This window comes from Ambystoma mexicanum, chromosome 10 (assembly GCF_040938575.1).
Source record: "Ambystoma mexicanum isolate Mex_15411 chromosome 10, UKY_AmexF1_1, whole genome shotgun sequence".
NCBI lineage: Eukaryota > Metazoa > Chordata > Amphibia > Caudata > Ambystomatidae > Ambystoma > Ambystoma mexicanum.
Genome location: NC_090932.1, coordinates 57262421 through 57284548, shown reverse-complemented (window position 1 = coordinate 57284548; position 22128 = coordinate 57262421). Strand labels below are relative to the sequence as shown.

General features: G+C 43.6%; 1 protein-coding gene across 1 annotated transcript in view; it reads left to right on the top strand.

Annotated features, from left to right (window-relative positions):
• The window catches only part of SLC51A (solute carrier family 51 member A), a 202726-nt gene extending 192924 nt beyond the window's left edge, over window positions 1-9802 (top strand). The window contains exon 9 of the mRNA XM_069620326.1: window positions 9402-9802. Within this exon, the coding sequence (XP_069476427.1) occupies window positions 9402-9547 (146 nt within the window). The 3' untranslated portion in view covers window positions 9548-9802. The remainder of the gene's footprint in view (window positions 1-9401) is intronic.
• Window positions 9803-22128: the final 12326 nt, after the last annotated feature.

Here is a 22128-nt window from a genome sequence, read left to right as displayed (position 1 = left end):
GGACAAAGGGCCATGTTCACATTGGTGGAAATGTTGGTTTTCTGTCCAGTGGTGAACGTTGGAACAGTGGTGCATTACTGACCACCATTTTTCCAGTAGAATTTCCACAGACCCATCACATGTTTTGGAGCTCCACCAAAGATGGTTGCTGAAAGACTGGGAACACTGTGAAATACTTTCCAAACCTTTTTTTTTCCCTGCAGCTGAGATTTTTTTATTGATTGATTTGGCAACATGCCATACATCAACTTGATGTTTAATATTTGGAAACTGCTCTCTCATTGTCTTGGCTATTGGAATGTGTCTGTCCGTGGCTATGAGGTCGATTTGCATTCCCCTCGATTGTAGATCTTCCAGTGATTTTATAAAACCAAGTTTCTCCATGGCCACTGAGGATGTACATTTGGACACCTGCACGACCACCAAACTCACAATTTTCTTACTTTCCATGTCCTGAAAGTGGTATGTACAGTACTTAGCAGAAAATCCGGGGCTGTCACACTGTCCATCGCCGGCTAGCCTGAACCGTTTGTCGGAGAATGTACTTTGAATAGACAATTGTTCAATTTTCCATGCTTCACTAATGGCAGGGAATAGATAATCACATTGATATTTGTAATACTTCGTTTTAGAAATGAAAAGGAGTCCCACAAACTGACAGAAACTGGATACCTTCCTGAAACTAGAGCCACTGAAAAGTAAAGCTATTGCACACAGTAGATTGCCAGCTGGCAGTTTCCCCAGCATCGGTTGAGCGGACCATGAAAAAGTTTTATGTAGCATTTCACAGTTGGCATGTATTTTGAGGTTACTGCCATGTGTTACACGAGTCACATTCACCAATGGCTTCCCACATACTTCCCCTCTCACTGAATGCACATATTTCAGCATCTTTATAATCTCCATCAAGCTGCTGCCAAATACTATGTATTTGGACTCCTTTATTAGACTGTCATCCTGCATTAATGTTGTTTCGGACTGAACCGTTGTGGAACTATCAGCCAAACTGGACATACTATAGTTTAGATGTTTGTCTAGTTTCTCAGTCAATTGTGTTGATGCTTCAGTCTCTGTCATTTCAACATCTGTTACTTGACTGTGAATAGGAGAAAACATCAATGTCGACTGCTTTTTGGGTGGCATTTTTTTGGCGGGTATCGATTGTGTCAAGTGCTCTGCGACTAATGTAAAAGTATCTTCTATACATTCAGTTTCATCTTCATCTGGTGGAGCAGTCGCATTGTAGCAATGGTCCAAAAACACTTTGCTGGATTCGCCGGTCACATTAAATTCAATTTCTGGCCATTGGACAAAGGCATCTCGAGTCTCAACACGCCACGCCTCAATTAATAGTTCCTCCATGGTGAAAACAGTTTGGCAAGCAGCATCTCTCATTTGTGTCGCTGTCTGTGACTGCATAGTCTGTACTCCACTGGGCAACTACAGGATGGATAGGAAAAAGGATGTTCAATGTGAATCCAACATACAGTATCGTACAATTTACATTTAAAAAAAGCATATAAGGAAGGCCTCAGCACAAAACAATTGCTAAAAATAGAAACTGTTTACAAATAACCTTATTTTTCTTTCTTTTCGTTGAAACCTTCTTTACTCTAACATCACCAACAGCACGTGCCTCCCGTTCAATATACGGATCTTGTATACATCCCTAGAAAAGAGTATCCATTTAAAATAAGTCATTTGTATTCCAAATAAAATTAGACCGACTTTCTTTCAGTAGAGGGTACGGTCAGTACGCATACCTCTGGCTCTGGATCAACTACAAGGAATGATGTAATTGTAGAGGATGCTCCAGCATCTCCCTGAAACACAGTACTTGCATTAGTATGGATGAAAATATTGTAAATTCAACACACACATTGGTACGACGACAAAGGTGCATATCAATAGAAAAACACGAATGAAACATTGTGTAAACGAATGACACGATATGTAAATATGATCAGATTATCTAATTCGATGGAACTGTCAGTACGCATACCTCTGGCTATGGATCAACTACAAGGAATGATGGAATTGTAGTGGACGCTTCAGCATCTCCCTGAAACAGAGTATTTGCATTAGTAAGGATGAAAATATTGGAAAATGAACACACACATTGGGACACGGACAAAGGTACATATCAATAGCAAACCGCGAATGAAACATTGGGCCTCATTACGACCCAGGCGGTAAGTTACCGCCTGGGCCGTGACTTTACCACCATGGCGTAAACTACGTTTACGCCATGGTGGTTGGCGGACTTACCGCCCCATTCCGACCTTGGCGGGGTGGTAAGTCCCCAATCCCCATTTACCCTTCCCCATTCCCATTTTTGCCCCATAGGGTATAATGGGAGTGGGGAAGGCGTTAATTACGCCACCGTAAATTACGGTGGCGTAATTAACTCCATGGTCCCTTAGCGCCATGGATTTTAACACCTGCTAAAAGCAGGTGTTAAAAGCGCCATGGCGCTAAGGGACCTCGTACTCAGGCGGTAAGGGTCGGCGCTGTTAACGCTGCCGTTAACCCCTTACCGCCTGGGTCGTAATGAGGCCCATTGTGTAAAAGAATGACACGGTACGTAAATATGATCAGATTATCTCAAATTCCATGCATAAAACAATTCCGGAACTGAATAGCTAAGTAAGACTACCTGATACACGCTCAAAGTGGTTGTTGACTCCAGGCAAGACATGGATGCTGAATCTTGCTCCTTCATATTCGGTGCCTAGTCATCGAGCTGTAAAGGGAAAAAATTATTTGATTTAGAAATGCTAATCTTAAAAATTAGCATGTAAGTAGACAGATTACGAAAACATTATGCTTATTGCAAAGGACACTATAGCATAGTTATTAGTGGCATTTAAAGCTAAAATAGCAATCAATCCATTTGGTTACCTGCACACTACCACAAGGCCTAAAGCTAAATCCGGAAGCGTGACTCACCTGTGGTGGCATGTGAACGAATAATGTCGGAATAGCGTTTGGGAGCAATTTTCGAGTTGTTCTCAGTTGATTCTTCTTTGTGTGCAAGGATGTGTCGTACATATTCGGCGTAAAGTGCAGCCTGCTGATGCGGTATCGATCACCCCTCTTGTCCTCCAAGACTTTTTTTACTCGACTTTCAAGCTCTGCCGGTGCATATCCGCAATATCTGACCCATTTTCTAATTCGATCTACAGTTTTAGGGAATACATGCATTCAAGTGCCTTCAGATTTGTCATGGGTCTTCGAAGGGCAACCGAAAATCAAACATGCAGGCATTGTTGTAAATTATGCAAAAAAAAGGTCAACATTATTCGAAATGTACTTTGCATAAAAATGTGAGAAAGAAGAAATTAGACTATACATTCTTCAATGCAAGCTTTGTTTCGGTCACCACAGCAAAACCAGTGCAGCGTGGGCAGCTGTATTATACGATATCTTTCATAAACAATTCATTGATGTGACGAAAATCAGAACATGTTACTCGTCCCTTGAATGTGCTATCGTGCATGAAAAGGAAACATGCTTATATTATAGACACGGTCCGCGAAGGATGCAATTCAATGCCAATTGACACTGATGAAAATTGATATATTGATAATATAACAAATGAAACTCAAGTCAATAGCAATTATACGAATGAACATAGCACTACTGAGTACGTTAGTTCGAAATAGATAGAAATGTACAGATGAAGGAGATATGAGTAGGATACATGCCCTTACCTTGACCAACGAACAGTTAGATTCAGCAAGCAGAGTAGTTAGTGGCAGGAGAGAGATGTTCACAGGTAGCACACTGACGAGATGACTTGCAGCGGTCACAGAAGTTCCCAGATAGCACGACAGCAAGCAGATTAGCATCGGTCACCGGGGTTCTCAGGTAGCACGTTCACGAGTTGACTTGCAGTGCTCAAAGATGTTCTCATGATAAATATCAAGTGGTTTATAAAGAATTACAAAAAGGGGTGTGTATGTGAATGAATGACGTGTATATGTTGTGGTGTTATGTGGATTGCGGGGGCGCGGCCTGCTTCAAGGGGAGCCTGCCTGGAGACACAGGGTCTGAGGAGGGCATGTGAACAATGACCCCTGCGTGAAAGATAGCTATGAAGTGTACATGGTGTTTGGCACCTTGGCCGTACACGCCCCTGACAGCACCCCTTGGCAGCACACATCCACTGGTGCCAGCTACCTTTGATAGTGGAGGGGTGATGGATGGACCTGGGGCGTGCAGACAAGGCACCGGAACACTGTTGAATGGAGACACACTTGATTCACCGAAAAACTGAAACAACCATTGATAATAAATATGTTGTGTTTTATTTTGTTTCTTATTTTGATGGCACAAAACTACTACACATTGTAAAGGTCTGGTTGCAGCACAGTGAGGGAAAATCCCCTGTACTGTCCGCTGTCACTGGGGAAAGTTTCTCTAATGGCACCAACGACACAGGCGGGTATTACTCGTCGAACGCGGTGTCCAAGCCTCCCATGAAGCCACCATGTAAACGAACGATAGGCCACCAGCCAGTACCACCTGTGAAAGAAAAAGATACAAATTGTTTTTAAATGACCAAGATAAGTGTATTAAACCTTAGTTGTCAATGACAATTCTTGTATCCAATGGCATTTTTGCCAGGACAAATGCTACCTAGACACTGCACAATATTGAACGACTTTTATACGACTATTACTAGAGAAATGCGAGACTAAATTGGTATGACCATGATATGTTGAAGTTACGACAATATAGGAGACAACCATGAAATAAGTAGTGGCCTAACTGACATCACAACCAGAGTATACTTACTCGTTACTCGGATTACGAGGGCGAACTGTTGCGCGAAGTTCATGTATGAGCACCATCAAAATCCTCAACACGGACCATGTAAGGCAGGCTGCCCTGAAGTCTGGCAGCTCGGTAACGCATTGCGGCCGTGGCTCGACTTGCGATATGTAGGACAAGCATCCAGAGTTTTCTCGGCAGCAGCAGTTCTCCACCTCGGTTGGTATTAGCGCACACCAACTGCAGGTACACCAGGTGGAGACGCCGTCCATGCGACTAGGCTCAGGCTCTTGATCTGTTGAATCGTCCTCCCAACTGTCGTCCAAAGCCCCATTGTTTCTGCATCTTTCTCTTTCCAGTAATTCCTCCTCGGAATACTTGGGATCGTACTGGTAGGGCATTATTGTTGCCATTGTGGGGTAAACAAATGAAAATAATTTATAGCGATGGTACTGGTATCTGTTTGCATGGGCTACAAGCAACGAAGGTAGCTGACCAGAGCACAGAAACGAGTCACAGAATACTCAAAGAAATACAGTGAGAGGAATGGAATCGAAAATCTGCTGTTATATGTTGTGAAACTGTCTGTTTATACTTATTGAGGAAAGAGGCATCCTGCCATTTCCATGGCGACACGTCATTAGTTGAAGTGCAGAGAATGTTGACACGAGACGTGCTTTGGCGTTGTGAAATGGGCAGTACGCGTCTAGTGATGTCTGGTTCAGGGGCGGGGGATATGATTTAGTGCCGCTCACCCAGGCAGTTCACCCAGGACGATGCAGCAACGGATGAGAATATCACAAAATGGCCGAGCCATGCTGCCTGATTTTGCTTGTGTTCAAAAGATGAAAACTCCGGTAAGGTGCATAGGAAATGTTTTTACGATCGATCAACTTATGGTTAAAAACACATGGCCGAACCATAGGGACAATAATATTTCTGACCGAACCATTCCTTTAAAGTTATATTCAGTTCTTCAAATAGCAAACTCGATGGTGGAACCAATATGGCCTGGGCCTATGTTGTACTGTTGGGTCTAACCCTATTATATCATGGCCCCATCCATGGCATATGAAGACAGCACCATTGTTAAAATTTGGTTGATATCTAAAATATTCTTGTCTGCTTCAGCACGTATTTGGGATTTTAAAATGTTTACGTTTATGTACTTTTTGTACTCCTTCAAGCCATTTTTTGTAAGGTCACCAGGGTTAAAGAAGAACTGATGCCCTACGGGTCAAATGTCAAGTGACATCACTTCCTGTGATGTCATCAGATCTGTGATTTTACTTCCACTACCCCTGGCATTTTGGTGAATCAACGTCCCTGTCAAGGAGGTTGAAAAGATGCGATGGGCTGCAACAAGTATATGTTTCTTCCGAAACAGCCTAAATTCTGGCGCTTGAAAAATGTCATACTTTGAACCAAAAACTAAGAGAAGAGGCAAAATAATTATAGCTGGAGCAGTTCTTTTTTCGCAAAAACTACTTACTTTCCAGTTTTCATGGACGGCCTTTCTCCAGCTGCGCAAAGCATTGTCAGCACTCCTAAGCAATGATAATATAATTTTGCTCACAATCTTTTGGACGATATTCACAAACTCGCCAAACGAGGGACTAATGGTAAGCGAGTGGATAAGCCAATCAAAATTCTGAACCAAGAGTTATCAAGGAAAAGCTTACTTCCTGTCACAGGGATATCCAATCCTGCAAAAGGCTCCCCTGGAAAAACGTTCCAAGATTACATCAATGCCAGCAGCTGCCCAGTCACCAGACAGCAATATCTTGTCCGCAACTAGCAAGAGTTATTTCGAGAAATTTGAGAACATCCACATTGATGCGCTCATCGTTGCACCTAAGTTTCTCCTGCGAAGGAAACAAAACCAGGTGCTTCAAAAGCTGAACATGACTCAATGAGAGAACCCAAGTGGACAGGAACGGAGCACGTCAGGTGACCAAATTAGGCGAGATCAGGGTAGCGAAAGGATGTGAGGGCCGGAAACAAAGTGCACGAGGGAAACCTGGGAGACAGGAACAGGAAAGAAGATCATAGGAGCGGAGGGAGGAGATAGTTTCAAAAGAGCTGGATCAAGTTTGGCAGAATAGGTCAGAAAGGCAAGCATCTGCCATTTCTATAACACAGTATAACATTAATAAATTAAAACAAATTATACAGGAGCGATACACAAATTAGGTTGGACTTCCATTTAGGACCTTTGAATCTGCGCCCCAGCTCTGGAATGAGCCAGGAACTCTTGCACAAATTACAAATCCCGATATAGATTCTTTTCATGTCAAGAACCCTGAATTCCTGAATGCCAAATCCGTATGGATAAACTCTAGGATTCACTCAATGGTCGTTTTTTTTTAAATCACTGGTGGGAAAACTCTGGTTTGTGGTCTTCTGAAAAATAATTTAAGTAAAGAAGAATTTAAGCACTAAGAGACAGGCTTTTTGAGTTAATGAACAGGCGAATCAAGGGACTATGTGTCTGAAAGAAAGAAGCAGGACTACTTTGATAACGGCAACAAAACTGGATCAATTGGTCGCCTTCCAGCTCAATCATTATCGGTGTAATTACTTTTGTGAAATTGGGCTCCCAAAAGTCACTCACTAGTTCAGGGTTGCCCAACGCCAGGCTTCGAGGGCCGGAATCCTGACGGGTTTTCCGGATATCCCCCATTAAAATTCATAAGAAAACATTTGCATACATGATGGAATAACTACAGTGCAGTAGGATGATGCATAGCACTCCAACATTTAGGGAAAATGTCCTTAAAAATGGCAAGGACCATTTATTTGTTTACTAGTCTTATCTCGTACTCGCGGTCACACCCACATTTCCCCTTTCTCCTTTTCTGGACCCACCCACACTGGTTGCCGGTCCTGTTGCTTCAACTCCAGAATGATGTGACACTTGATGGTAGCCTTGTTTAATACCTTTCAGAGAAGGGTGTAAAGTGATGTAACTTGGTTTATTAACAATTTTAAAAAGGCAACAATAAATTAAGGCAACAGCTAAGCAAAGACTGCAGACTTCCCCACGCCATCTTTATTTCCACTGTGTCTCCTTTCAGAATGAAACAGGGCAGGGGTCTGCAACTTTGGCTCTCCAGATGTTTTGGACTTCAGCTCCCATCAGCTCTAGCTGTCAAAGTCAAAGATGAGGGACCATGGGAGTAACATCGAAAACATCTGGAGAGTCACAGGTTTCAGATCCCTGAAATAGGGTTTTCCTGCATCGAGTCTGCTTAGGGACACTTTGTTACTCATGCCTTTGGGGTGGAACATTTTGGGGATAATCTCATTGGAGAGCTAGCATTACACCTATCTAATCCTGAAGGATGCCCAAAGGGTTAAATGTCCATCACTGTTAAAATTCCATGACTCCGTGAGAAGAGGATGCTGTGAAGTAAACGTTCCTTATACCTAGGGTGCATAATTGCAGGGCTCCACTACTGAAACCAGAGAATAGTAGAATCCGGTCCGGTCGAAATAAATCTCTTTAGGAAAGAATGACATCTAATTAATTTCAGTGGAAATGATTTGCAAATGTTTCGACCATTCCAAAAACCTGGCTGGATTTTACTACTGGATTGCCAATCAGCCCTGCTCCTAAAAGGTTTTGCTAATATTGTTTGTTAATAAATATAAGAGGATTTAATTGTTCTGAAATGTGGACGTTGCAGAATTTCCCAATACAGAAAAAAAGCAATTATTATATGCGTTCACTTATCACTGTCAAAATGTAACGAAAATAGATAATGGAATTTAAACTTTGGCTAAACTTAAACTTTTAAATCTTAAATTTAAACTTTAAATCTTAAACTTTTAAGATATCCAAATGTAGGAAACTTGCAAAAATTATGAACCACGAGAAATTGTTCCTAAACTGTGATCCCTGAATCAAAAGCGCCATTATATTGGAACTGACCCATCTTCAGTCTGAACGTTATTTGAAATATGTGTCTACAGGTGATGAGCGATCTTCCATGTCACATTTACCCCTCTGACTCTCAAAGTTTGAAATACAATCAGTATGAACGGGGGTCATTCAGCATTGGCCAATGGGCCGTACGACTGTATGGCTATTTGCAACAAGGCCGATGCGCTTTGGAATGAAGTGTGTCCATCTATATATGCCATCACAGCTCCTGATGCACAGCCATTATCTGAAAGGTTTGTCGACAAACGAATAGTCATAATTGCATGTCGGATACCCCACCATGACTGCCAGAACTGACAATGACAGTCTTTTGTAAATTTCACATTGAGAGAAGGGGTGTCCTACGATATTGAGAATTGTGACAACGATTATGCAGTGTAGGTGTGGCCCTATTAATCAGCTCCGGTAATAATGACCCTCCCATTATGCAGTGTAAGTGTGTGCCTATTAATCAGCTCAGGTAATAATATTTTGTGATCAGATGTATCATTTTCTAAACATTTCAGATAATTGGCAACCCCTGTTTTTTAATGTTTTCAAAATTCTTTATTAAGATGTGTTTGTGACTTCTTTGGAGGGCCTGGGATTTCTCATTGGGGGGAAAAGAAGTAGGGCATGTTGTTAGAAGAGAAGTGGTGATGGGCCAGTGTTGTAACTTTTGCTTCTGTCTTCTTCAAAGTGATGAGCAACCAGTTGTTAATCATAGAGACTTTCATTGTGACTGCTGTGGTGAGGGTCGTCTACCGAAAACACAATGACAAAACAGGCTACGGAGCACTACCTTCGGCTGAGCCGGGTCGAGCTGGTCATGGAGAAAAAGTCTGAACAGGATGAACTCTGTACTGTAAATACAACTTTCAAGGAAGCGAATGATAATTTATGACGTTCAAGCACCAGACAATGTTCAACCCGTAACCAGGCTGGCACACCCTGGTTCTACTCCTGCATTGCGGAAAGGTTTTAGGCTTCTGGTGGTAGAGTTTTCCAGAAGTCACCTTCTCTAAATGTTTTCAGCAGTGCTGGTCCCTTTTAATGAACGTGATCCTTGTGAAAATAATAAAGCCAATATCCAAAACTCTAGAGTGTGATTATCTTGTCAATAAATTCCTATTCTGAATACACACAGTAGAAGAGGAGAACACATAGCAGGACTCTCCTGGGTCAAGGACCAGGGGTACTTAAGAAAGACTGACATGTCTGGAGTCTCAAGAGTCGCAGCAGCCTTCCTGCAGGGGATTGTGGGGGACAACACTTCTTTGTGTTAAGCAAGCCAAGCATGTACAAAGCCAATAGGTCTGGCTTTAATATGCTGCATGCACACTTCCACACATGCATGTTTGTAAAGCGTTAAATTGCGACAGGTGTGTGGCCTTGTAGTGCCGAGTTTCTGGTAGACTGTAATCTGAGCATCACGCAGGCTGTAATCTGAGCATCACACAGGCTGTAATCTGAGCATCACGCAGATTGTAATCTGACCATCACGCAGGCTGTAATCTGACCATCACGCAGGCTGTAATCTGAGCATCACGCAGGCTGTAATCTGAGCATCGCGCAGGCTGTAATCTGAGCATCTCGCAGGCTGTAATCTGAGCATCACGTAGGCTGTAATCTGAGCATCGTGCAGGCTGTAATCTGAGCATCGTGCAGGCTGTAATCTGATCATCGCGTAGGCTGTAATCTGAGCATCACGCAGGCTGTAATCTGAGCATCACGCAGGCTGTAATCTAAGCATCCCGTACATTGCATACATAATGGCAAAGTAAATGCAACAGTAGGCGATAGTGCTAATGTTATCCATTCATTCTAGCAATACTATGTGTGGAGTAGCACGGTACTGTGAGGTCAGATTCGTGGTCCGTGTTGGTTGCACAAGGGTTTGAAACGAAGTGTAACTGTAATTTAGTGAGGAATTAGGTGTCCCTGTGCAAGAGGGGTGCAAAGTTAGTTGGCGGGGGTATCTTGGCCAGTGCTGGAATAAACCATGGATGCACCAGAAAACGTTCAATCACGAAAGATTGATAAAAGGGCACTTAGAAACACAGTCATCATCAAGGCTCCCTGTTTTCAGTTTTTACTGATTTTTACTCATAAATACAGACGGAAATCACTTCTTTCCCTTTCAGTATTTATTTGGAAAAACATGGAAATTCACGTCACTTGGTTGGGTCTTTTGAGTGGTTAATCATGCTTTGCGGGTCAATGGCTCTGCAAAGTAAAATGAGAGAGAGGTGGAACACTTAATTTAATTCCTTTTTATTAAGTTGTTAAATGGCTGCATACGTGCAGGCCTGGACTTGTTCTGCAAGAGCAGAGCTCCAGGAACCTCACATTGCAGGCAATGTGTTTTTTCAAATAAATAAATGTGGAGACTCACTAGCTACAACTTATTATTTTACATAGCAAAAAATAAATGTGAATAAATGCAGATAAAATTACCAAAAAATAAATATGGATAAATACAGATGGAAATGGTGCAAAAATAAATACCATATAATGGGGAGCCTTAATCCTAATCCTCAAACAGGCCCCCACCTGTGAACACACACGAACACACACACACGTGCATGCACAGAGTCACACGTGTGCGCACTTATGCACACACATACACACACTCATGCACACGCTCATGTAGTCATTATAATGCCCATTAGACATTAAAGGCACGCCCCCATAAGGCAATTCAGATAATAATGTCCTCCTACACACACCATACACAGGACCCCATTAAGCAGTGTCCTCAGGTAAGAAAGATGCCATTGGGCAGTGTAGGTGTGCACCTATTAGTCAGCTCGGTAATAATGACCCTCCCATTATGCAGTGTAGGTGTGGCCCTATTAATCAGCTCAGGTAATAATGACCCTCCCATTATGCAGTGTAAGTGTGTGCCTATTAATCAGCTCAGGTAATAATGACCTTCCCATTATGCAGTGTAGGTGTGGCCCTATTAATCAGCTCAGGTAATAATGACCCTCCCATTATGCAGTGTAGGTGTGGCCCTATTAATCAGCTCAGGTAATAATAAACCTCCCATTATGCAGTGTAGGTGTGGGCCTGGTAGTCCGTTCAGGTAATACTGACCCTCCCATTATGCAGTGTAGGTGTGGCCCTAGTAGTCAGCTCAGGTAATAATGACCCTCCCATTATGCAGCGTAGGTGTGGCCCTAGTAGTCCGTTCATGTAATAATGACCCCCCCATTATGCAGTGTAGGTGTGGCCCTAGTAGTCCGTTCAGGTAATAATGACCCTCCCATTATGCAGTGTAGGTGTGGCCCTATTAATGAGCTCAGATAATAATGACCCTCCCGTTATGCAGTGTAGGTGTGGCCCTATTAATCAGCTCAGGTAATAATGACCCTCCCATTATGCAGCGTAGGTGTGGCCCTAGTAGTCCGTTCATGTAATAATGACCCCCCCATTATGCAGTGTAGGTGTGGCCCTAGTAGTCCGTTCAGGTAATAATGACCCTCCCATTATGCAGTGTAGGTGTGGCCCTATTAATGAGCTCAGGTAATAATGACCCTCCCATTATGCAGTGTAGGTGTGGGCCTGGTAGTCCGTTCAGGTAATAATGACCATGACATTATGCAGTGTAGGTGTGGCCCTAGTAGTCAGCTCAGGTAATAATGATCCTCCCATTATTCAGCTTGGGTGTGGCCCTAGTAGTCCGTTCATGTAATAATGACCCCCCATTATGCAGTTTAGGTGTGGCCCTAGTAGTCCGTTCATGTTATAATGACCCCCGCCCCCATTATGCAGTGTAGGTGTGGCCCTAGTGGTCAGCTCAGGTAATAATGACCCTCCCATTATGCAGCGTAGGTGTAGCCCTAGTAGTCCGTTCATGTAATAATGACCCCCCCATTATGCAGTGTAGGTGTGGCCCTAGTAGTCCGTTCATGTAATAAGGACCCTCCCCCCATTATGCAGTGTAGGTGTGGCCCTAGTAGTCTGTTCATGTAATAATGACCCCCCCCCATTATGCAGTGTAGGTGTGACCCTAGTAGTCCGTTCATGTAATAATGACCCTCCCATTATGCAGTGTAGGTGTGGCCCTAGTAGTCCATTCATGTAATAATGACCCCCCCCACCTCCATTATGCAGTGTAGGTATGGCCCTAGTAGTCAGCTCAGGTAATAATGACCCTCCCATTATGCAGTGTAGGTGTGTGTTAAGATGGATTTCTGAACTCTGTCCTGGAGGGGCAGAGGTTCAGAAGGCCAGCCTAGTTTCTTGGAACAGGGTAACCTCTGGACAAGCCAGACCAATCAAGGTAGCGATCGCGGCGGTCAAGACTAGGTCTCAAGAGGGGTGAGGGTGACTGAAAGCCCGCAATGAGCACACAAAGCAAGGACACTTACAAATTACTCCAAGCAGGTGTTATATTAAAAATATAGACACATTTATTACAAGGCCTTTGTAATATTGACCAAGGTAAAGAAGCAAAGAATCACGATAAAAACTCAAGTAAACCAATACATCGCAATCAAATACAGTATATATACAATTACCGAAGGGTCTAAAGAGTTAGAAGCACAAAATATGCAGACCACCTAGATGGGGAGGAAAACAGGCAGTGCAAGTTATCGTTAGACCCAGTTCGCCTTCAGAGGCCACCTAACTAGAAGGAAGTCTGAGCCCTACGAAGAGTGGAGCCTTGTGCTCAGAAGTACCTGCACACGCTGGTGCCTATGGGCCAAGGGGAGTCTCTTCAAGGAAGTCAGGCAGTTCAGAGCGGTGAACAAAGGAGGGTGAACAAATCTCCGCCACTCAAGCGCGGCCTCCACTTGCGGGCAGAAGTAGAGCGCGAGTGCGAAAAAGGTGTGCTGTTTAACACAGCGAGGAAAAGCTACGGGCTACTGCAGGAGGGCGACCAGTTCCTAGCGTTGCTACTCACCGGTCCCTGATGCAGGCAGACCCAGGCTTCTCCGCGTCAGTTTCAGTGCTGGCAGGTTCAGATGCGAGCCGGGGACGTCTCGTGTCGTGTAGATTCTGCGGCAGCAGAAGTTAGAGTTGAAGATGTCCCAAACGCAGTGAACCCGCACAGTTTGTTACCACAGCAGGGCAACGGAGCGGCCGTGTGTATTTCAGCCCAATGTACACTTCTCACTTCAGACCTGGGAATGCCAAGTGTACAAATCGTGTGAGAGTGCTAAGGACGCGGAATACAACACAACCTAACGGCGGTAACAGAGCAAGACTCCTGTGTAGGCTGGTCAGTCCACTGGATGGTCCAGAGATGCTTCCGAAGGCTTACGTGCAGGAGATGATGAAGATGCCGAGAATAGTTGTTCCCACTATTCCAAAGGGTCGAAGTACCAGTACAGGCCTTCTCGTTCGATCAGAGGCAGAATGGTTTCACAGAGCGACAGCAGTGCAGAGGAGCAGTCCTTCAGCGGGTCACCAGCGATTCCTCGGTTCAGCCTCGTAGTTGCAGGATACTTGGCTCCTGTATCCCTTGTTCGTGAGAACTCAGGAGATCGACATGGTAGTGGTGTTTCCAGCCTCCTCTTATCCAGAGTTCCCTTTGTGCCAAAACGGAGGGGACCCAATGGGAGATCTGCTCACAAAACACTCACACCATACGTGGACCTATCACGGACCACGGTGGTCCCAGGCATTCACGACACACTAGACTCTCTGGCACCCAGGATGTGTATTGGGACCAGACATCCCAGCCCACATCCTGGAGAAGCACACAAGGCCTGTAGAAGCCCGCAAAAGCATCTGTGCTTCGTGGGAAAGTACATGCCCAAATAAGGAAGGCCCCGGGTCGGCTCGACTTGGGGAAGGTGAAGGGGACAAGACGGTCAGCGGGCAGGACAAAGAGCCTCGTGGTCTGGCCATTTTGGTAGCCAGGCCACCATTTTGGGCTAAGCGCGAGAAACGCGCTTAAACAGCCAAAAGGAGCTCAAAACACAAAGAAACGATCGCTGCCACCACTCCCGTCCGTGATTCACTTGCACCGTTAGTTAACAATCCAAAGAGGTGTCTAGGGCCTGTGGATGACTAGAGACCCAAGAGAGCGGTAACTTAGCTTGCAGTGCCCTCTTGTGTCATGTTGCGCGAAAGCTGCAAGATGATAAAAGAACTACGGAAAACAACATTTCCTGATACTGACTGTCTTAAGGACATGTCAGTTTCCCCGTAAGAATGGAGCGAAAGCCCAGAGGAGTGCAGCAGAAGGCTGAACTTCTCTGGTAAAGTCTAGATCATGGTGAAAACAACAGCAAAAAGTTTAGGGGTTGCCACATGGAAGGAAAATTACCCACAATTAAGAAATCTTTCCTAACAGTGTGGCCCTATTAATCAGCTCAGGTAATAATAATGACCCTCTCATTCTGCAGTGTAGGTGTGGCCCTAGTAGTCCATTCATGTAATAATGACCCTCCCATTATGCAGTGTAGGTGTGGCCCTAGTAGTCAGCTCAGGTAATAATGACCCTCCCATTATGCAGTGTAGGTGTGGCCCTAGTAGTCAGTTCAGTTAATAATGACCCTGCCATTATGCAGTGTAGGTGTGGCCCTAGTAGTCAGCTCAGGTAATAATGACCCTCCCATTATGCATTGTAGGTGTGGCCCTAGTAGTCCATTCATGTAATAATGACCCTCCCATTATGCAGTGTAGGTGTGTCCCTAGTAGTCAGCTCAGGTAATAATGACCCTCCCATTATGCATTTTAGGTGTGGCTCTAGTAGTCCATTCATGTAATAATGACCCTCCCATTATGCAGTGTAGGTGTGGCCCTAGTAGTCAGCTCAGGTAATAATGACCCTCCCATTATGCAGTGTAGGTGTGGCCCTAGTAGTCAGCTCAGGTAATAATGACCCTCCCATTATGCAGTGGAGGTGTGGCCCTAGTAGTCCATTCATGTAATAATGACCCTCCCATTATGCAGTGTAGGTGTGGCCCTAGTAGTCAGCTCAGGTAATAATGACCCTCCCATTATGCATTGTAGGTGTGGCCCTAGTAGTCCATTCATGTAATAATGACCCTCCCATTATGCAGTGTAGGTGTGTCCCTAGTAGTCCATTCATGTAATAATGACCCTCCCATTATGCAGTGTAGGTGTGGCCCCAGTAGTCAGCTCAGGTAATAATGACCCTCCCATTATGCAGTGTAGGTGTGGCCCTAGTAGTCCATTCATGTAATAATGTCCCTCCCATTATGCAGTGTAGGTGTGGCCCTAGTAGTCAGCTCAGGTAATAATGACCCTCCCATTATGCAGTGTAGGTGTGGCCCTAGTAGTCCATTCATGTAATAATGACCCTCCCATTATGCAGTGTAGGTGTGGCCCTAGTAGTCAGCTCAGGTAATAATGACCCTCCCATTATGCAGTGTAGGTGTGGCCCTAGTAGTCAGCTCAGGTAATAATGACCCTCCCATTCTGCAGTGTAGGTGTGGCCCTAGTAGTCCATTTGTGTAATAATGACCCTCCCATTATGCAGTGTAGGTGTGGCCCTAGTAGTCAGCTCTGGTAATAATGACCCTCCCATTATGCATTGTAGGTGTGGCCCTAGTAGTCCATTCATGTAATAATGACCCTCCCATTATGCAGTGTAGATGTGGCCCTAGTAGTCAGCTCAGGTAATAATGTCCTTCCCATTATGCAATATAGGTGTGGCCCTAGTAATCCGTTCAGGTAATAATGACCCTACCATTATGCAGTGTAGGTGTGGCCCTAGTAGTCAGCTCGGGTAATAATGACCCTCCCATTTAGCATTGTCGGTGTGGCCCTAGTAGTCCATTCATGTAATAATGACCCTCCCCATTATGCAGTGTAGGTGTGACCCTAGTAGTCAGCTCAGGTAATAATGACCCTCCCATTATGCAGTGTAGGTGTGGCCCTAGTAGTCCATTCATGTAATAATGCCCCTCCCATTATGCAGTGTAGGTGTGGCCCTAGTAGTCAGCTCAGGTAATAATGACCCTCCCATTATGCAGTGTAGGTGTGGCCCTAGTAGTCCATTCATGTAATAATGACCCTCCCATTATGCAGTGTAGGTGTGGCCCTAGTAGTCAGCTCAGGTAATAATGACCCTCCCATTATGCAGTGTAGGTGTGGCCCTAGTAGTCAGCTCAGGTAATAATGACACTCCCATTATGCAGTGTAGGTGTGGCCCTAGTAGTCATCAAGGTAATAATGACCCTCCCCTTCTGCAGTGTAGGTGTGGCCCTATTAATCCGTTCAGGTAATAATGCAAGGGAACTGCATGTGTCCCATTCAGTACAGGCAAACATGTTGTGGGACAGTGAAAGAGGATGAAAAATTGGGTATCTCTGATGCCCACCTTCTCATTCCCTTTACCACAGAATACACAAAAGGGTCAAGTTTGACACTGTTTGCACTGTAAAAAGAATTATTAATAGCCATGGGACATAAATTTCATCCTCAAAATGTAATTGGAAATAGTCAAAAATGTGTTTCTTTATTTTTAACGAAAATGCATGCGGAGTCCCTGAAATACCACCAGTGGTTTTTCTGTGCATCCACATTTGCTGCACCGCCACGAGCGGTACTTGTATAATAGGTGGGATTTCCCCGATTGCCACCCACAGTCATCATGATTACTGTGGGTGGGAATCCAGGAAGAAACCTACTGAAAGTGTAATGAGGACCTAAGTAGTAATGGGCCGCATTCATGCAGCAGAGGTACTGTCCTGTTGCAAAGTATAATTAGCAATGGCCCCCTGTTAGGTAGGAAGCCCACTTTTTGGGGCTGGGATTTGAGCTTTGTTTTTGTCCAAGCCAGGCTTAATCCAAAGCCTGAGTGAGAGTGTGCCTCTGTGTTTATGTGCCCCACTCTGTTCTTCTTACTACTAAAGCAAGGAGTACTCCGCGAAAAGGAGCGTGTTATCTGTTAGTCATGTGGCTAGTTTGGTAGTTGTTTTTTTGTGTAACATGGTTCCAGTGGTTGGAATCCATTTTACCTGGCTGGGTCCTTTTTGACCCCCCTGCTCCATTCTCCAAAGTGGAGGTTGTCTTTGTTTGCCTCAGAGACCTGAGGAGCCGCATGCCTTCGAAACTTTAGGTAAGGGCATTGAGGTAATGTAGGCAGTAATACCACCCAGTACTATATGTAATGCTGATTCGTCAGATATCATAGGTTTGGTCCCTTCAGGTAGTAATAACCCCACTAAACAGTGGCTGTGGAAAAACAGGGGGAAAAATCCCTAGAGCTGAGACCTGAGACCTGCACTAAGCGACAGCACAATTCAGCACCCACTTCTTCTGCCACATCTCGTGCCTGGGTTGCATTCTCCCACAGATTCCTCATCTTGATAAACTCCCAAAGCAGTAGCCATTATAGAGGGAAGTTGGAAGCTAAACCAAGAAAATCTGGAGGGCTACTCTACCAAGATACACATCCGCCCCACCGGCAAAGTCCAAGCTGTAATGCTTAGCAAACATGTGTAGAGAAGACCAGGTTGCTGCGTGACAAATGTCCCTGGCCGGTACTCCCCTCTGAAGAGTAGAGGAAGCTGCAAACCCTCAGGAAGAGTGGGTCCTAAGCCCTGCTTGGACCTCCTTGCCCGCGGTTTGATAACAATCAGCAATGAACAGAAATATCCACTATGAGATGGTTTGTTTGGTGACTGCTCGTCCAAACCTGCACTGTGAAAAAAGCAACAAACAGCTGGTCATCCTTCCTGAAGGAGCACGTAATGGCTAGGTAAAAGCTCAGCGGCCTCCAGGGATCCAACCTGTGGAGTGTTAGAGATCTTTTTGAGCTATATTTAGTATCTCATGGTATTTTGTGTGGTATTTTGGTATCGCTATATTTTTCCAATCTCTTGGCAATATATTGTGGTAAACCTATTGGGATATTTTTATAGTGGTGAGACTAATTTCAGAACACTGCCTAATAATTATTTCACCAGGGTCACTAGCGATAAACAAATACTGGACTTAGTACACTCTGAATAATTAGCTCATGCTCTCCTGTGATATTTTATCTACAATATCATGCTTATGCACTTTTAGCTGTGTTTCAAAATACATTAAACATGCAAATAAAATACAAAACATCCATTTTCAACCTCTCAAAGTAAAACAATTTACTGTGGCTAACTTTGCTTTGAGATTTTTATTACTGCAGGTTTTACATCTCTATGCATGCCAACTTAATGAGACTGAACGCAGAATAAATACCCTGAGACTAAATTACCTTTTCGAATTATTATTCTTTGTCAGTAACTAGAAATACGCAAGTTAAACAGAATGACACATGCACCCATGTTGTAATTTAAACATAAACCAAGCTTTCCTGCAATGGATTTTAACGCTCTGCGATAATGTGCAGAGCTCTGGCCTGTTGTCGACCTTGAACTTTGCAACAAAAATTGACAGAGCCTAAGTCACTCTGAATTGCCGAAAAACATGGAGAAATATAATCACAGTTTTACATGCAAATTTAAATTATTGTTATTAATGCAGCGCCTAAAAATGAACTGAATTATTTAACTTTTGCTACATAGTATCAAACATCCACTTCAACACACCTCTCAATTAACAGCATAATTACCTAAATCTGTTAGCGATATTCCCTGACTCAGCTTGGCAGTAACCCACAAAGTCCTTCCCCAGCCTTTCTGCTTGCCTCGCACAGGGTCATTCACAGATAAGGTTGCTCAATACTGCAGCTCTTCTAAGGACTGCCAACCCAAGAGAGACAGACAAGCTGCAGCACTGAAGACTCAGTCGGCTCAGGAACCAGCCCTCTCTGCCTTAAACCTTTTTCTAAAACCCATGTGTCACTCAAAATGCACCTCCCCTTGATAAATCAGCTCATTAAAATAGCATGTGATTTCCTCTGTGCCTTTACCCAAGATACAAAGCTGAAGAGAAATTGTTACATCCCTCTGGGGCTTCCTGCCCCGAGACAATGCGATGTCTTTAGCGGAACAGATCTCATATTCCTTTAAAACACAAGCCTGCAGGTTTAAATTATTTTCCTTTTCAATTTCCAGTCCATCATGCATTTCCATCAATCTGCATCCATTTTATCTCATAGACTGGTTTGCACTAGATGTTATTATGGGAGTCTGTTATATGTTACATGGGTAGGGTAAATTAGTATGTTAGTTTCATATCTTCTTGCCCTGAATCACATCTCCCCCGCTCTCCCCATCCCATCCTTGTGGGATGAAGGGCCGCTTTCAAAACCCTATGCATTACCCGGCGAGCAGTACACAAGACCATCCCAGGATTGGAGGATCCGCCTTCTCAACCTTGGCTCCCACTCTGTGGAACTCACTCCCCCCACACATTCGACACAACCAAGACTACATGGCCTTCCGCAAAGCTCTAAAAACCTGTCTCTTTCTGTAAACCTGATTAGGACCATCTAGGGCTGCTGAAGCCCAACAACACCATTGACCACAACTTCAATTACATTACATTGGAATGTAATTACAGCCTGTGGAAAAATGTTCGAGGAGATACTGAGCAAAGTGTCCACAGAAGGCGACCCAATAAGTCACCAAGACAGAATTAAGAAATGGATACCGTAGATGGCATCCTTAACATCCTGCAGGTGCTAAGATATGTAATTGTTGCCTATCCGCTTCCTGAGTCTACTACACAGGCCTGGCAGCCTCCTGTGCCATCTACCCTGAGCGCAGCTACTGCGAAACATGAGAATGTAATCCGGAACAGTGGGCTCGTAAGAATAAAACATCCACTTCAGACTCTCACCGCTCCTATCACTATGCTCACCCTCTACTTTACACCAACACACAATAGAGCGCAGCTATACCCCTTGATCAATTTCGGCCTAGCTGCTCACATACGAACAATACTCCATGAACACCTCAACATCCTGCTAGAACGCAGCTATACCCCACAAAAGAATCAGCCTAGCTGCACACATAAGCGTCCTGCATAGGCCTAATGCCGCCAGAATGAAGTTTCTGAGACCAACCACCAGACTGCACACATTCAACTGATCTTGCAATACCACTGCACTTAATGTTAGGATGCAACTACCATCAGGCAATCGCATCAGCTGCTCACATATTGAGTGCACTCAAGCACCCTTTACTACCCTACTCTCTCAACTGACCTGGACTACGGTCCCCAAGGGCGTTCAACCCACAAGCGCTTTGAGATCATACCAATGATATGTAGAGAGCTATATAGATGTCAAATAACAAAACATAACAGTTTTATTTTTTAGTGCAACTTAGTCCATTAAAATAGCATTGTGGAGCAAAGTGACTATTTTCTAGCATGTGTTCCGTGCATTGACATCTATTTCGATTCAGCCTGAGTCTCATACCCTTGAATCACATATATGAGTTTCACACCCTTGGCCCTAATTTTAATTCAGACCTTTGCTAAAATGTGGATGATGAAATGCAGAGTCTACATTCCTACACCCCGTCATTTTTTTCTGGTGGGACAACACTAAAATCACTGCAGAAAAAAAAAATCCAATAATCTCAATAAACCACATCTTAATAATCAAGAAACAAATAACATTCAATTGGTAATATTCATACACGAAAAACATTATGTATTTATCTCTATTCTTGAGCAAAAGAAAAAAAACTTTTTTAAACTAGTTTTTAATCTTTATCTTTTGATCACCTTTATGTTTTATCTTCTTTTAATTGGTGATCTCCTATTTGTTTTTTCTTTTTTTTAAATTTTATTTTGTATCTTTTTTTAAACATAACATAAACAAGCATAAGTCCATAGGACTATGTTAGTAGCCTCAGTCTGATGTAAGAATCAGTAAAAACCAGTTTGTAAAAATAATTTTAAAAAATAGTCTTTAACAGTCAATTCAAAAATCATTCAGGAAACTGTTCTTGGTGAGTTGCATTCTCTGTAGGTCAGAAATTGTTCAGGAAACCGTTCTTGGCGAAACGAGCTTCCATTCTTTGTAGGTGGGACTTCCTTCGGGGTCATCATCTTCACCCCCGTCTTCGGTCCAGGGGGCTTTAGAGGGGACTCCATTCCAGTGGTATCCTCCAAGGATCCAGGCACTCCAAGGATCTGGCACACTGACAGGGAAAACAATTATTTTTCGAGAATAAACAGAAAAGACAATGTAAGAATCAAGTACACCAAACCTTTACTTTTCCCTTCTCACTGGGATATCTGAAATCAATTTATATTATACACACAAATGCACATTGTCCCAAATACCATATAATGCAGCGTGAACATCTATTTAGGACCATCTAAAAATAATATAAATTAAGCACACTAATACCAGATGGTATTTTTCAGGCAACAGTCCCAAACACAACCAATCTTAACACACCACTTCTTTCTCTTAATCGCCTATTTATACTTTTGCTCACTAATTTGATATATATTTCCCTTTTTATCTCTTCAAATCTCATTTTGATATTGTCACATTATTTACACCTATCCACCTTCTATGGTAATTCTATTTAATA